Raw genomic sequence first — 15,160 nt, 5'->3', positions numbered from 1 at the left:
CCCTTGATGAAACGCCATGCCATGATATAAAATGCCTATGCACACCAAGACGCTCGTATGCACACAAACATCCCCACCCCTTCGTGAGTCCATTAAAACCCGCACAACCCCCGAGTTCATTCAAGTCATCTACTGCAGGAGCTTCTGGTCCCGGCTGCTGTCTGCGACCTGCTGGGTAGAGAAGGCGCAGAACTTGTCCTTAATGGCGACCACCTCGTACGTTCCTTCTTGGCTTGCACGGATGATCTTGCTGCTCTCGTACGAAACGTCGTGTCGGGTCTCAAGCACCACGCTCTTCTGGCCCTTCTTGGCGTTGGAGCTTCGAGTGTACGTAAACTCGTACGGCGGCGTGCCCCAGAACTCGAAAAGGATCTCGACCTCGTTGCCTTCATGGATATCCACGCGAGTCTGTCTGCCCCTGCTAATTTTGACGGCGGGGAGTGGGTGAATCTTCTTAGTAATGTCAACAGAGGCACGACACTCTGATGCCTTGTCAGAGATGGAGGTGATGGTGAAGTCGCCAGGAGATTCGGCGATACGGCGGAAGTTGGTTGTGCCCGATTTGGCCTTGCGTTGGTGCCCCTGGAAATCATACCAGATCTCGAAGGGAGGCGTGCCGGAGAGCGTGTAAGCGATACGTTCGCCGACGCAGTAGTCCTCTCGGCTCTCCAGGGGATAGATTGCGGGCGCGTCATAAAGGTGGACTTGCACGGTCGGCGCTCCGATCTCATATTTCTTCTGGCAGCCACGAGCATCTCTAACCTCGCGAATGCGGACATGTTGAATTCCGAGGCGCAAGTGGTGTCTGGGTATGTGAATGCCGTAAGAGTTAGACTGGATGGACGGGATTCTGTACGTCTCAGGGACAGTGCCGCTGTGATGCTTAATCTCAATTTCCACGTAAAAAGGAGCGACACCATTTAGCGTAATGGGGATGGTGTCCTCGCTCTCTTGCTCCGTTTTGCAATACTTGAACGACTGGCCAGGCTTCACGAAGGAGGCGGACGGCTTGGCGTTAACCCGCTGGTTGAGGGTGAGAGGGCTGAAGTTTCTGTCGCTGTTGTAGAGATTATCTGCTAACGCGGAGAACTTGTACGCATATTCTCCAGGCTTCGAGGTATCCATGCCAATGGATGCCTTATTGAGAGCGGTATCGAATTCCTTCCGGATGCTGGATCCAGAATTCTTACCAGAACCAGTTCCCGGGAAGGGCTTGTGGCGAAGATCGTATTCGACACGGAAAGGGGCCGAACCTACCAAATTGTCAGTCCGGAGCTCTGTGGAATGAGATGAACATCTTACCCTTGAGGCTGACCTCGAACGAATCGATATCACCTTCACACACATCACGCTTCACAAATGCAGCTGCATCCGAAGTTATGGTATCAGTCTGGACTAGCTTGATCTCAGGGCGAGGATACCAGTCAACCTTGAACTGGGATGCCTGGGGGTCGACAATGCCAGGACAGCTGTCGGCGACATCAATGATTTCGTAGGTGCCGCGGGACTTGACAGTAAGGATCTCATTGGCGTTCCCCGCCGTCTTCTTGAGAATAACATCACCGGCTTCAACATTGCGGTACGATACAGTCCAAGGACCGTCGCCCTGAAGACGAAGTGGCAGATCAACCTTGGTGTTCTCGACCGCCATAATGTTTCGCTTGTTTTCAACCAGGCCGAATGCTGCTCTGGGCCGTTGCCGTCGGACAGAGACCTTAAGCTCATCCTTGAGGAACGTCCGGCAGCCAGATTTATCCTGGACGCTATTGAGAGCAAGAGTGTATTCGCCACCCTTGGCCAGGGGTTTGGTCTTGATTCTGTAGTTGTTGTCCTGGATATCGGTGACGCGCTCGGATTTGCGCTTGCCATCGTGAACAACTTCCCACTCCAAAGAGAAGGGAGCGTCTCCCAGGAGCAAGATATCGACCTCGACCTGCTCCTCAAGACAGGCGCTGATAGTTCCCGTAGAATGTTGAATTATTGCGGAAGCGGCAGGCTTCACATCCGTCTCCAGTACCATGTTAGGTCCGCTCAAGGGTTGCCCCTTGTAGATGGCATCGTCAATCTGCTTGAAGATGTACTTGTGATGGCCTGCAGCCGTCGGCCTCAGCTCGATTTGCTGTCTGAGTCCGCTGACATCGACACGCTCTCTTCTGACGTTGCCATTCTGATCAACAACGTCGTACCGGACTTGGAAGGGCGGGGTCCCGATAAGATCCAAGTCCACACGAAGTCCAACGGAGTTGCCGGCGCATTTGTCGGGGATCTCCTCCGCCCGCAAGGATAGCTGGGGCTCGAGAGGGTTGAGCAACAGACATGAGGAGGGCTCTTGGATCTCCCCCTCGCACGATCCGCTAACCACTGACTTGAGCGTGTAGAGACCAGGCTCCAAGACTGATGGCTTGTCATGGGAATTCTTGGCGGCGTAGGAACCGATGGAAACCTTGCTTCCATGATCTCCGCTGTTCGTCAGAGAATCGACTGGCGAAAACTCCCAGGTCAAAGTGTGGGAAGTGTCCGGGGACGACTTTTCCGGTATCGAGAAGTTAATTGGCAGCTTGGCCCGATGGTCCTTTGCTACTTTGATGGGATTCCGCAAGTCGCATCCTCGCAGACTAGCCTTGGGGCGCTGCTTGACCAAGAAGTTGCGCACGAGGTGCTTAGGCCGGGGACGCACGTCAGCCTCCTCGGGACTCTGAACATATTTCTGGACATTGCCAAAACCATCATGAACCTCATCCACGGCATACTGCCAATCTCCTGCGGAATCCAGAGTTTCGTTGAGTCGCACAGCCACGGATTGAGGCTTCACCCAAGAAGTATCATCGTCGTTCCCGCGGGTCAGCTGTGAAGAGGGCGAACCGAGTAAGGGCGACATGTAGTCATCCGGCTGCAGGCTCTGAAAGTGAAAGCTGCGGTCGTTACCGTTGATCCTGCGACTGTACTGAATCTTCAACGGCGGTGTTCCGGTGACGTCAATGAAAAGATCCGACAAGTCCCTGATACATCGGCCTGCATCATCGGGAGTGCGGAATGCAGCTTTCGGGCAGGGGACAACGTAGGTATCCTTCGTAGCGCGCTGAACCTCAAGCTTGTACTCGTCCAGTACCTTGCCAAGACGGTAGACACCCGTTTTCTTAACCGAGTACTCGATGGCAACAGCGACAGGGTTGGAATCCACCGTCTGGTCCTTGATCTGCTTCGCAATCTTCTTGACCTCCCGGCTAGACAACCTCATCGTTTCCTCCTGATTGGTGTCAAGGTCGATGCGAATGAGCTCCATTTCGGCGGGAATGGTCGAATTAAATTGGATGGGCAGCTTGACCGTGTCGTGATCCTCACCGATGCAGAAAGGAATTTGCTCAAAGTTGAGTACGGCTGACCCTTCTGGGAGGATATTGATGATCTGCCTTCCCATGATCAACGAATGGTTGTGCAAGATGCTCGAGACTTTGACGGTGTGTTCGGATACGGCCACTTCCCGATCGTAGAAAACCTTCATGAAGCCAACGAGCCATGGCTGCAGTGGAATCTGCACCTCAAGTTAGTTAACCCAGTTTTTTCTTTGCTCAAGGCCCAAGGCGGGAGCTTGGCATCGGCAGACGCACGGGAACGTTGAACATCAACATGAAGTTGAAGAAGGCATGGAAGAGGAAAATAGCCATGACAACAGGTTGCGAAAGCTCCAGCCATGGTATCCTCATTTCAGGCAGGCCGAAGAGAAATCCGAAGTCGATGAAGACCCATTTCAAAAACAGCCAGGCCGAAGTGTCGTTGTCCTCAACCAGCTTGATCCAGTCGTAGAACCTCCATGCCAAAAGGCCAATGTATATCGCACAAGCGTAGGTGCGTTGTTGTGGTGCATCGAGGATTGTCAGGGGAATGACGGGTTCCGATGGAGGGGCGCCTCTCGAGGCATTCTCGGGAGCCAAGGGGAGGGATGACGATGATGTCCGCGTGGACTTTTGCGAGGATAGCGATGAGTTTGGATCGGGATCTTGACGTCGGGATCTGCCTGGGGCCGCGGTCGCTGGTGTTTGTGGGAAACCACCAGTCCGCTGTCTCGGTGTTGCGCTCATCGCATGCCGCAATTAGGAGCGCTTCATACGATCGTTGGATGTGGTCGAGGTCGCCGGAGAATAACGGAAGCCTTGCAACTAGATCAGGAAGGTCGAAGGAGTATGGAAAGGGCTTGCCCGGCGATGCAAGTTGCTCTTGGCGTCGTGAAGCTGGAGAATCTGGCAGCTGAACGCAGAGCTTCAAAATTTCCTGTGAATGCTCGTCACGTCCAAACGCGCCCAGCAACAACACCCACTTGCGATGACGCGGGATGTTTTGATTGGCTTACAGTGCGTCTCAAGGGCCAAATAGCGGATACTAACAGGGCGACAGCTGTTTACAGGTTTTTGGCTGTGTGTTTGGCTGTGCGAGCACCCGTAGGTACCTGTGGACGGGGAAACAGACAGTGGAGCGTGCCAACCAGCTTTATTCAGCCCCCAAAAAGCTGGGGGGTCCGCCTGCGCTGCGTTATGGAAAGCGCTGGGTTGATTGACGTCGCCCTTCACATTCAATCCCCGCCATCATGCTTCGGAGCTTCTCTTGACAGACCGCCCATGCTAGATTGAACACAGCACGAATTCTAACCCCGTTTTATTATTGTAGGCGAAGAAAAGTGTTTAGAATCATTGGTACGCGACCTCAGCAAGGACTGGGATAGCGTTGGTTCTGTGTGTTCTAAGGCTGATACCTCAGCTGATAAGCGCCAGGTATGTACGTCTTTATGAACCTCGCTTTTTCTCTTCATGCCTAGTCGATTCCTATGACGTTTCCTCTGGTCGAACGCATGGTTTTCTCTTTCTTAACCGATTTCCAGAATTCCTCATTAGTTGATATGGTCGTATGAAACGGTCACAGTCAGCCTTCTCTGCGTCCTGTTTCGTCCTCAACTCAACCACTTTATCAGTCGCTTTCTTCACTTCGCGTCTCTTTCGGCCACCTTCGTTCAAGACAAGCTCGTACAAATTCTTTCACCCAACGCATGTTTCCATGCATAGATGAAGTTCCTTGTTTCATGAACGAGAAAGGCTTTGATTCCTTTTTGACGTCATCATTCGCGTTGTCGAGGGGTTTTACACCTTCCCTTTTTGCCTACCACATCGACATCGACCCGGCGCCATATGGCCGTCTTGCCACAATTGCTCCTGGGCTGGCCACGTTTCATTCATAGGATCCTCTTTTCATTCTCCTGCATACCCCAGCTCTCTATTAACTACATCTCGATATCTTGACCGGTCGTCACGATGTTAGGAACGGGTCGTCCCAACATGGGCCGGATACACCTGCGAAGCCGCAAGGCGGAACCAGTCGCAGTTGAGAAGGGGCAAAAGCTTTCCCGGTCAATCTCTGACGATGATGTTTCCCCGGCAGTTGAGCGTGACATCTATAACATTGGGACCAGTCCAGGGGCAGCGGTCGACCCTGCTCTGGCTGACCTACATATTCTCGACACGCCAGACGCCAACACCAGAAAAAGGAAGGAGTTGCCAAACGGGGCAATGGAAGAATCAGCGATGGATCATTCTCGGCGAAACTCTAAGCGAAAGGCAACAGAAGCCGCCGCCGCTGCAACGAGCGCCGTCGCAACTCGAGAAGCTAGGCAATCGAACATCTTACTCCGGGAAGCATTGGAACCCATCAGCAAAGACGAGCTTCAGGAGTGGGAAGGCTGGTGCGAGGTGGAGTCGGAACCGGTGCGTATCTTGTTTTCTCTGCGTGCAGTGTAAGACCTGACCTTTCAGCATAGGCGTTCTTCAACGCCATTATCCGAGAGATGGGCGTAAAAGATGTGAAGGTCCAAGAGGTCTTTTCCGTTGACGAAGACTACGTCGCGACTATGCCCCAGCCCGTGTATGGGTTCATCTTTCTATATCAATACTTCTCGGAGAACTACGAGGACGACGAAGTGGTTGACGGGCGAGATCTATGGTTCGCCAATCAGGTTTGTGCCCAAGATTTTGCCTTTGCCCAGTGTTTGACTGACCGTTTTCATAGACGACGGACAATGCGTGCGCCACGGTTGCCCTGACCAACATCCTGATGAATAGCGCCGGGGTCGACCTCGGCACGAAGCTTCAGGAGTTCAAGGACGCCACTAGTCATCTCAGCACACCGCTGCGCGGTCATGCCCTCAGCTCCAACACGTTCATACGCTCTGTACATAACTCTTTCACCCGCAGAATGGACCACCTGAATGCAGATCTCTTTCTTGAAAACGAAGCCACCGAGTCGAAGAAAAAGCAGCGCAGAGGGCCGGCCAAGGCGAGGAAGACAAAGAAGCAGAAGGTCAACTCGGAATCGGGATACCACTTCATCGCCTACGTCCCAGCTAATGGCTCGGTGTGGGAGCTTGACGGCCTCAAAACTCGACCGGTATGTCTTGGACCACTGGAAGACGGCGTCCACTGGACAAATTTGGTTCGTCCCGACATCCAGGCGCGCATGCTTCAGTTCGAAGAAAGCGCACTCTCTTTCAACCTCCTGGCCCTCTGCAAGAATCCACTCGCCACCATATCTGGGAAACTTGCGAGCACAATTCGGTCATTTGAAGTACTTAACAGTCGCACCAAACACTTCGGCGAATGGGAGACCTTAGTTGCTGGCAACGACCAACCATTGAGGGCTGACGAAAAAGATCGTCTTGCTGGGTTTGGGATCGAGCGAGAAGATATCGAACGAGCAGCCATGAATCCAAGTTTGGAGAGGAAGCTCAGCAACCCTTCTATGGAAGCAATGGAGCTTTTCGAGGTCTATAGTGATTTGGTTACGAAGCAGAAGTCTTTGATGGGGGAATATAACGGGGAGATCGCCTTCATGAAGGAAGACGAAGATCGCGTACATGGACGGCAGAAGGATCACACGCTAGCGATCCACCAGTGGGTGCAAAAGCTTGCGGACCATGGAGTTCTTGCCGACTGGGCTGCTAATCTGTGATTTTTTCGGGGCGCGACTCAGGAGTTGGGAGTTCACGAGGATGGAGGGAAAGTCTGCACTGCGTTGGCGTTTGGTTTGTGGGCAAAGTATACAGATGGATGCGCTGGATAGAGCTATGTCTATCCAGAACACAAGAGCATCCAGTGAGGCACTCGTTTCATAGTCTAAGACATATGGGAGCAATGACGGCTGAAAAGTTTGCATTGCTTCAATTCGGACGATGTGCTAACCTGAGGACATTGATTCCAATCATCACAATGGCGTGTAGACCATCTCATCATTCGATGGAATGAACCTGCAGCTTTTCCGATCAAACCGCTTGAAAAAGAGTCCTGTGTCTGTAAACATGGCGCCTGCCGCCTCGTCTGGATCCCGTATAAGCTCGAGACTTGAGGCTTTAACAAGGGAAAAGGTTCCCTGCATGTTCGGAGGTGTTCTTCTTGGGTGTTAGTCTTGGCGCATCACTCTCCACTCCAAAGGTTTAGGAGGAAACTCACAACAGCCTGTAGTAGAGAATTGACCCTGAAGGCGGCACCTCTCCGTCGATGACGACTGCCACAAACCCGTACCTGCCGTGTCTGACGACATGTCCAATTTGGTATTCCATGTGATTCTGGGGTTCGCGGAGTACGGGCCGCTGCTCATCAGCCCGTCTTATAAGTCGAAGTATATACTCCGGGTTAGGTGCGGCCAGGAAGACATCTCCATGGGGCTGAGGACGATTGAAATAGATCTTTTCAACCAGCCAAGCATCATCAAACCTCAAGGAGTTGAAACGGAGTGCGAAATGCGACGTAACGTCAACAAACGCTCCTGGATCGAGCAGTGTTGTTGCCCATGCAGCGGCGTACACAGATAACTCCATGTTTTGAAGAGGTGTACCCGTCCTTAGCCCGGCGAGTCTCTCAATCGAAACATCTTGGGAAGTCATAACGAGATTTGTATGTCGAATATTGTGAGCCAACCGCCCGATCATTGTCGACACGGCTGCGGGCGCCATTGTGTCGACATCTAGGCTACGCCATCCCACCTGAGATATAAAGTGCCGAAGAGTCTCTTTGCTGAACTCTTCGTCGCCCCCATACGGATCCAGATACATTCTCTCAAGCGGCTTCTGGGTATTTGTCAATGTAGACCCGTCAAGTCTTGTATCTTTGGTGGCAAACACCATTACGAGCACATGTCCCGGGAGAGCGCAGCAGTGAGCGTTGATGCCTAGTCTCTCCCCAATGCAGCAGAAGATGGCGGCCGACACCATAGGTAGTGATTGATGAGCCTCATCGCGCAGCGCATGTCCGATGAGGCAGTTTCGCAAATTGCGGTAATTTGTTTCCGGATTGCTCATACCGGTCAAATTCTTTGATCTTAGCCATCTATTCAAGGCCAATGCCTGATCGCGGATGCACATGCCGCCGAAATCAGGGTGGTCGGTGATGAACTCATCTGCCAGCACATTCAGTGTTTTAGAAACCTATGATCTGTCAGCCAGCAGCCACAAAGGCGCAGGGGCGAGCTTTACATCGTCAACGTCACCAACGTCATCGGGGAGGACAAACATGTCAAACGCAGCCAGGGCACGCTCCAGCCTGCGAGGGACGACTCTTGGGGTCTGGTTGGTTCTCCATGCCTCTTCTGCTTCCGAACCCCGTAAGCTGTCCCATATTTGAATGGCGACGCCGCGGCGAATGCTGGCGAGCATTGCGTTGCTAAAGTACCTGATGCCGATTAAGTCAGCCAACAGCAATCCAACGTCAAACTCGCACGTGTCGCATACCTCCGAGATAAGACATCTTCGGCCAGCTCAGGCGTCTGTGCTTGATTTAAGAGGAAGTCTTTCGCATCGAGACCCAGCAGGCATATCTCTTCAAATTTCTTAACCCGGCCATGCTTAGTTGCCAGGACCCCGTCGAAGAGGCTGGCAACTCTAGCGTTACGTCGCATACGGCAGAGAAAAAGACGCTTCCAGGATACCTTGGAGGCCGGCTCTAGTAGTTTGTCGCGAAACTGATGTTCCGGGTGCCAATACTTGAATGAGTGCAGACAGTAGTACCGCCATAGGATAGGCTCGTTGGCGAGGTGGTGTAAGCGTCTTGATAAAGGGTGAACAGAGAGCAGGGTGTCCTCTGCTGAGACGTAGTGAAGGATCTGGAGAAGTATCTCATCCGGGACCTGGGCGAGAGAGAGCATGGCGGCGGGAGGGGCCAGGGGCCACACACAATGCCTCACCGTCGGAAACCCGAAGATCGGAACGGATGACGGCAGTGAATGCGGCGGAGTCTGCAAGACTTATACCAGCGCCCGTGTATTGCAAGGGAAGGTGCAGGCGTAAGTTGAACGTCCCCGATTTCGAGGAGGGTGAGTTAAGGGCCAGGTTGTTCGTATTAAAAGTCCTGTGCAACGGTGGCTTGGGAAGCGACATTGGTGAAGAAGTTGACTTTGGAATGCCGCTCCCGGCTGAGTGGTTGCATCACAAATCAAAGTCTCTTTCCCACCTCAAGTGTCTCAAGCTGTGGCGGTCGCATAAGCTGCCCGCCACATACAGGGCACTCCACGTCGCTGCTCTTCCATTGACGTCGGCCGTCACCATGGAAGGGGAAAAAAAGAAAAAGGTGGATCCAGCTTACTGTGTGGGACACCAGGTACCTACCTACCCATTGAGCATGCGCTGCGGGGAGGCAAGCATAGGTAGGCACTGTGATTGGCTGAGTGTGGGCCGAAAGCAACTCACATACCTATGGTAGGGCACAAAGGCTGGAGGGAAAAAACCGTGCCCGGGCGTCCCCAGCAAAGTGAGGTGTGCCCGCGCTATTCCCAAACAGGTATCCAGTAAACAATAACGCGCCAACTCGATGACCGCGAACCCTTGGGTCCAGGGTACACCTCGAATCCCACTTTCAACACCGCGACTGACCGGGCTCTAATTATCACGATCCAGGTTTTGCTCTTATCGCGCAGTTACTGCTCTACGTCGCTTCGATTTCCTGCTTGCTTTGTGTTGCATCAGCGCCTGCTCTTCAGACCTCCTACATTCGGCCCCCCAAATTAGTGCCATGTTCACTACCACGAGACAACATTTCTAACTCGCGCATCCATTCACCCCTCTGTTAGTCGAACGCGGTCGAGATGGTCCAGCCTGGTGTCGACGGCCTCGACACGCCGCGCACAAACGTTGGCGACGCGACATATCTCAGACAGCCAGACTTCGACATTTCGCAAGAAGCCTCCTTCCAGTCACCGGCAAAAGGCAACAACAACTTGCTCCAGCAATTGCGCAATGGCCGTTCTGGCGGCATCAACCTTCGCACCCCGCGGGGTCGCGCTCCCTTCATGGACCGAAAGAACCTGCCTGCAGGGCTGGGAGGGGCAGAGTTCACCCCAATGCTCAAGTCTGCAACAAGAAATAGCGCGCGCCGCGGCTTCGGCAAGGAGAACGGCGCCGTGCCCAACACACCTGCACTCGATCAGCTCGATGGAGACATGACGCCAATTCCCAATATCGACACCTCCATGTACCACTCCCGTTCTTTTGCGGACCGCACACCGCTCCCCGAAGTCGATAATACAAGCACGACATCTACACCGCTAGTCGTATTACCACGTCGAGATGGCAAAGGCCCGTTGCAGGATGGTAATCAACTCTCGCTACGAGAGCAGGAGAATGTCATCGATAAGATCGAGAAGGAAAACTTTGGCCTCAAGTTGAAGATTCATTTCCTCGAGGAGGCTCTTCGGAAGGCCGGCCCCGGGTTTAGCGAGGCCGCTCTGAAGGAGAACACGGATCTCAAGGTCGACAAAGTGACAATGCAGAGGGAGCTCCACAAGTACAAAAAGCATCTGACTTCGGCGGAAAAGGACCTTGAGAGTTACCGTCAACAAATGATGGAGCTGCAGGAGAAGGCCAAAAAGAAGTATGCGGACCAAAAGCAGCTGGCCGAGATTGAGCGCCTGCAACGCGCTTTGGAGGACAGGGAAGCCGACCTTGACGACATGCAACGCCAACTGGATCGGGATCAACAAGACCAAGGCCAAGTGGACAAACTTCAGGACGAGGTTGGCGATCTTGAGGCCGAGATCCGCGAGAAGGACCGCATCATCGGCGATCATGAAGACGAAATTGACGACCTCAAGTCCAAGTTGGAGGATATGGAAGACAAGATGAAGGATACACAACGGCGGATGATTGAGCTTGAGCAGAATGCGCAATCTAAGGACGATTTGGATGATGCAAGAGATACCATTGACGACCTGGAAACGAACGTGCGCCGATTGGAGGAGCAAGTCGACGACATGAAGGGCAAGCTGAACCAGGCCATTGCGGACAAGGAGCAGGCCAAGGGCGACCTCGATGAGCTTCAGGAGGAATTGGCGAACAAATCTGTCATGACCAAGGGCCTCTCCCGCCAGAAAGAAGAGAAGCTTCTGCGGTTACAGACTGAGCTGGAAGAGGCAGACACGAGGTTCGCGGATCTTGAGAAGCAACTATCTGACGTCGTCAAGGAGAATGACAGCCTCAAGGCCGCCGCCAAAGAAAGTCTCCGTGAACGCGAAGCTGCAGACCGAGAAAACCAATCACAACTTGGAAGGATCGAGAAGCAGCTTTCTGAGATGACCAGAGAGAGAGATGAACTGAAGGCAGCCGCTCAGGAGGGCCGCCAGGAGCGAGCACTTTCCGACCGGGAGCACCAGTCATTACTCAATCAGGTGGAGGACCTTCGGAGCGAATTGCAACAAACGTTGGACGAAAAGAACCTGTTGCAGACTCGGCACGAGGCATTGACGAACGAGTCAAGGTCTTTGCAACGCGACGTGGAACGCCTTCAGCAGTCTGTTGACGAACTGGAAGAGAGTCTCGCTCAGGAGAGAGACCACGCCTTGGAGATTGAACGTGACATTCGCAGTCAGTACAGGGGCGAGATCGACCGACTCAACGACGAGATCTCCGATCTGCAAGCCGAGATTCGCGAGAAAGATAACCTTTACGATAATGATAGTGAAAAATGGGAGACTGACCGTCAAACGCTGGAGTCTGGACGAAAACGGGCGGAAGAAAAGGCGGCCGGGCTAGAGCGAACTATCGAAAAGTTGCGCGAAGCAGAGGGTAACCTGTCGTCAAAGGAATCAAGATTACAGGAAGCTCTTGAGAGCGAAGCCCAGCGCCACAAAGACGAGCAGGCATCTCTAAGCCGACAAATCGATGATCTCCAGCAAAACCTCGAGACACGGCAAGCCATGCTCACGGACCTGCGCAACGAGCTCTCCCAAGTTCAGGACGAACTCCGTCAAACGCAGCTCGACTACCAAGCGCAGACAGAGAGAGTCGAGGCACTGGAGGACGAGGTCGAAGTCTTGCAGACAACTCTCGACGAGGAATCCGAGCACTCTCGGGAGGATTTGGAGGCGGCTAGGAAAGAATGCGATGCGCTGAGTCAACAACTGGATGAGCTTCGCCGTTCAGCAGATCTAGCTCGAGGCTCAGCATCGACTTCACAGGAAAACGCTACGAAGTCCAACCAGACAATCGACCGCCTCCGAGCGCAGCTTGACGAAGCAACCTCTCTCGTGTCCAAGTTGAATGGGGAGAAGGAATCCCTCCAAGATCAAATGCAGAAACAGCTTTTGGACTCAACTGCCCAGGCAACTAAGGTTTCTCGCGAGAAGCAGACACTCCAGGATCAACTTGCAAATCTCAACCTCGAGATGCATTCTTTGCGAAGCTCTTTGGCCGAGGCACAAGCAGAACGAGACGAGGTCGAAAGTGAGATGAAACGCATGCACAACAACGGCGAGGAGACACTAGGCGTCGATCGGGAGCGACTGGACCTGAGGACAGCCAAGATGAAGCTGGACAACGAGGTGCGAAGACTCAAGGATGAGAATAAGATCTTGATAGACCAGATGCAGCTGGCTGAGAAGTCTCTCGAAGAGGAGATTGAGAAGGCTGCAGAAGAGGAGGATCGTCTCAACCAGGAGATTCGTCAACTCCAGGTCAGGCTCCGGGAAGTCTCTTCGTCGGAGGGTCATGAATCCGCTGCTACAAGACGCACCATCCGCGAACTTGAGCGCCGTATCAAGGATTACGAGGATCAGTTGGCGATGACACAGCAACTGCCCGCCAACAACTCGGGTGAAGGTAACAGCGAAATATCCCTCATCCGCCGCGATCTTTCAACCGCGCGGCAAAAGGAGAGGGAATACCTTCAACGTGAGGCAGCGCACAAGGACGTCGTCAGAGGCCTCAAGAAGCAAATCACAGAGCTCGAGAGCAAAGCCCACGATGCTGAAATGTCCCGCCTGATAATGTCACCAGCGTCATCAAGCCCCTCGGCTAGGAAGTCCGAGGTCGTGGAGCTTCGCCACCAACTGTCTTCGGCACAGCAGTCCATCCACGACCTAAAGACAAAGGTACGCGACGCCGAACGCAGGGCGACACAACTCGAGCGAGACTTCCAGACCCAACTTGAAGAACTCGAAGATCAAAAGCTCTCCCTCGAGCAGGCTCTTGATGATGCGGAGCGGGAGTCTGAAGAAGCCGCTGCCCTTCACGAGAAAGCTTTGGGCAGACTAAAGCAGAAGCTCGAGAGGGCTGAGCAGGATCGCCAAATCGTCGGTCATAGCCGCCGTGACGTCGGCAACATGTCATCTTCCGAGCGCAAGGATCTCCAAAATATGCTCCGGAGGACACAGTCAGAGGCTGATGCACTGGAACACGACGTGATCCAGCAGCAGGAGACCATTGACACCCTCATGGCCGCTGAGGCGTCGTTCCGGCGTAAACTAGAGAGGGCGCGCAGCGAACGCGCAGCTTACCGCCTGACTGCTGAGAAGTTGCAGAAGGATATCCGCGACCTCAAGTCTCAGGCTGCCTCAGACGCCAAGGACCAGCGCAACGTCCACTTTATCGATGAGAGAATGAGAGAGACGGACGAGGCACTGGAGACTGTCATCCGGGCAGCTGAGAACGCGGATGCGAAGCACACCAAGGAGCTTCGCGGCATGACCCTACAGATGGAGTGGATGCAGGCACGGTGGAAGCGGGAAGTCAGCTTGCGTGCGGATGCTGCATACGCAAAGAAGTTCTTGCAGCTGGAGCTCGATGTTGCTAATGCATGGTACGTTTCCCTTAGTCTGCTAGCCGTTACGCCATTCGTCTCCCATACTGACAGTCAGACTACAGCAACAAAGCCCAGCTGCGCGAACTGGAGCAGATTCGGTGTGACCTGCTTGGGAGCCGCCGACCCCTGCCACCGACATCCTCGGCGCTCGCGAAGAAGGGCACCACCGGCGGCGCCGGTCCCGGGCGACCGACGCTCAAGACGGTTGCGACGATGGCGCGCTTCATTGCCCGGATGCGCATCTCTGCGCGCGAGTGGGCCAAGCACGAGGCCACGCGCCGTAAACTGGCGGATTGCGTCGACGAGATGCGCAAGACCAAGAGGAGGAAGCAGCTCAAGGTGGTGTCAACAGGTCACGTCGAGGCCTGATGGAAACACTGCCCACGGATGGTCCTGTGAAAGGTGTTGAGGCATGGCGACAAGTGCTCCTCAAAAGGGATTGTCTCAATGGTGGCTCTCTCTCTTTCTCTCTCTCTATTGGGCCGCGTTGCAGCCGAGCTGAAGATGCAGCGGCATGATCGGGCATCCCTTCATAAATATCCGCATTAGCACGGTGTTTTTCTTTGGTTGTTGTGTTTTTCCCCCTTGTAGTATTGCATATTGCTGCAGACCCTTGACGTTGCAGCGGGAGCGAACGAACGAAAAGGAGTTTGGTTTGCGACCCTCTTTCCCTATTTGACCATGATGGCGGTTTGGAGAAGGGCCGGGCTAGCTTAAAGGGGACAGACAGGATAGGTGGCTAGGGGGTTTGATGGGCAACACAACTCTGGACGATTATTGGCTTGCTGTTCACTACTACCCATCACCGTTCTCATTTGTCCAGCTGGGCAATGCTGGCAATGCATCAAAAACGGTTTCCTGTTGGTTAGTCGGGGTCGGTTGGATTGGTAAGGGGATGGAGAAACGGGAGTCTGGATTGGTTGTTTTACTCGTTTGCCTCTTTCTTATTTTCTACTTGTTTCCCAGTGCGGCATGGTGGACGACAGATTGCATCAACCATGGATACCTAAGACAATTAGTTTTCTGAATTCCAACATACATGCGGTCCCGCGTGCAAG

The 15,160-nt window shown here is 53.6% G+C and overlaps 4 protein-coding genes across 4 annotated transcripts; 2 read left to right on the top strand and 2 right to left on the bottom strand.

Annotated features, from left to right (window-relative positions):
- Nucleotides 1–129: 129 nt before the first annotated feature.
- On the bottom strand, nt 130–4,079 carry POM152 (Nucleoporin POM152; the record flags this gene model as incomplete). Its single annotated transcript, XM_036638783.1, has 3 exons — nt 130–1,253; nt 1,303–3,532; nt 3,609–4,079. 3 exons carry the CDS (start codon nt 4,077–4,079, stop codon nt 130–132), a joined length of 3,825 nt encoding a protein of 1,274 aa, XP_036495875.1.
- Nucleotides 4,080–5,324: 1,245 nt separating this feature from the next.
- On the top strand, nt 5,325–6,990 carry uch2 (Ubiquitin carboxyl-terminal hydrolase isozyme L5; the record flags this gene model as incomplete). The annotated part of the gene is made up of 3 exons (XM_036638782.1): nt 5,325–5,750; nt 5,804–5,998; nt 6,052–6,990. The coding sequence occupies 3 exons, from the start codon at nt 5,325–5,327 to the stop codon at nt 6,988–6,990; spliced, it is 1,560 nt and encodes a 519-aa protein (XP_036495881.1).
- Nucleotides 6,991–7,483: 493 nt separating this feature from the next.
- Nucleotides 7,484–9,177, bottom strand: CGCS363_v006932 (uncharacterized protein; the record flags this gene model as incomplete). The annotated part of the gene is made up of 3 exons (XM_036638781.1): nt 7,484–8,461; nt 8,510–8,705; nt 8,765–9,177. 3 exons carry the CDS (start codon nt 9,175–9,177, stop codon nt 7,484–7,486), a joined length of 1,587 nt encoding a protein of 528 aa, XP_036495880.1.
- A 936-nt stretch (nt 9,178–10,113) lies between these two features.
- Nucleotides 10,114–14,471, top strand: pcp1 (Spindle pole body protein pcp1; the record flags this gene model as incomplete). The annotated part of the gene is made up of 2 exons (XM_036638780.1): nt 10,114–14,099; nt 14,165–14,471. 2 exons carry the CDS (start codon nt 10,114–10,116, stop codon nt 14,469–14,471), a joined length of 4,293 nt encoding a protein of 1,430 aa, XP_036495879.1.
- Between the last annotated feature and the right edge of the window lie 689 nt (nt 14,472–15,160).

This window comes from Colletotrichum siamense (genome assembly GCF_013390195.1).
Source record: "Colletotrichum siamense strain Cg363 chromosome Unknown KSG_Cg363_contig04, whole genome shotgun sequence".
NCBI classification, from domain to species: domain Eukaryota; kingdom Fungi; phylum Ascomycota; class Sordariomycetes; order Glomerellales; family Glomerellaceae; genus Colletotrichum; species Colletotrichum siamense.
The sequence above is the reverse complement of the archived record's forward strand: the minus strand, read 5'-3'. Positions and strand labels throughout refer to the sequence as shown.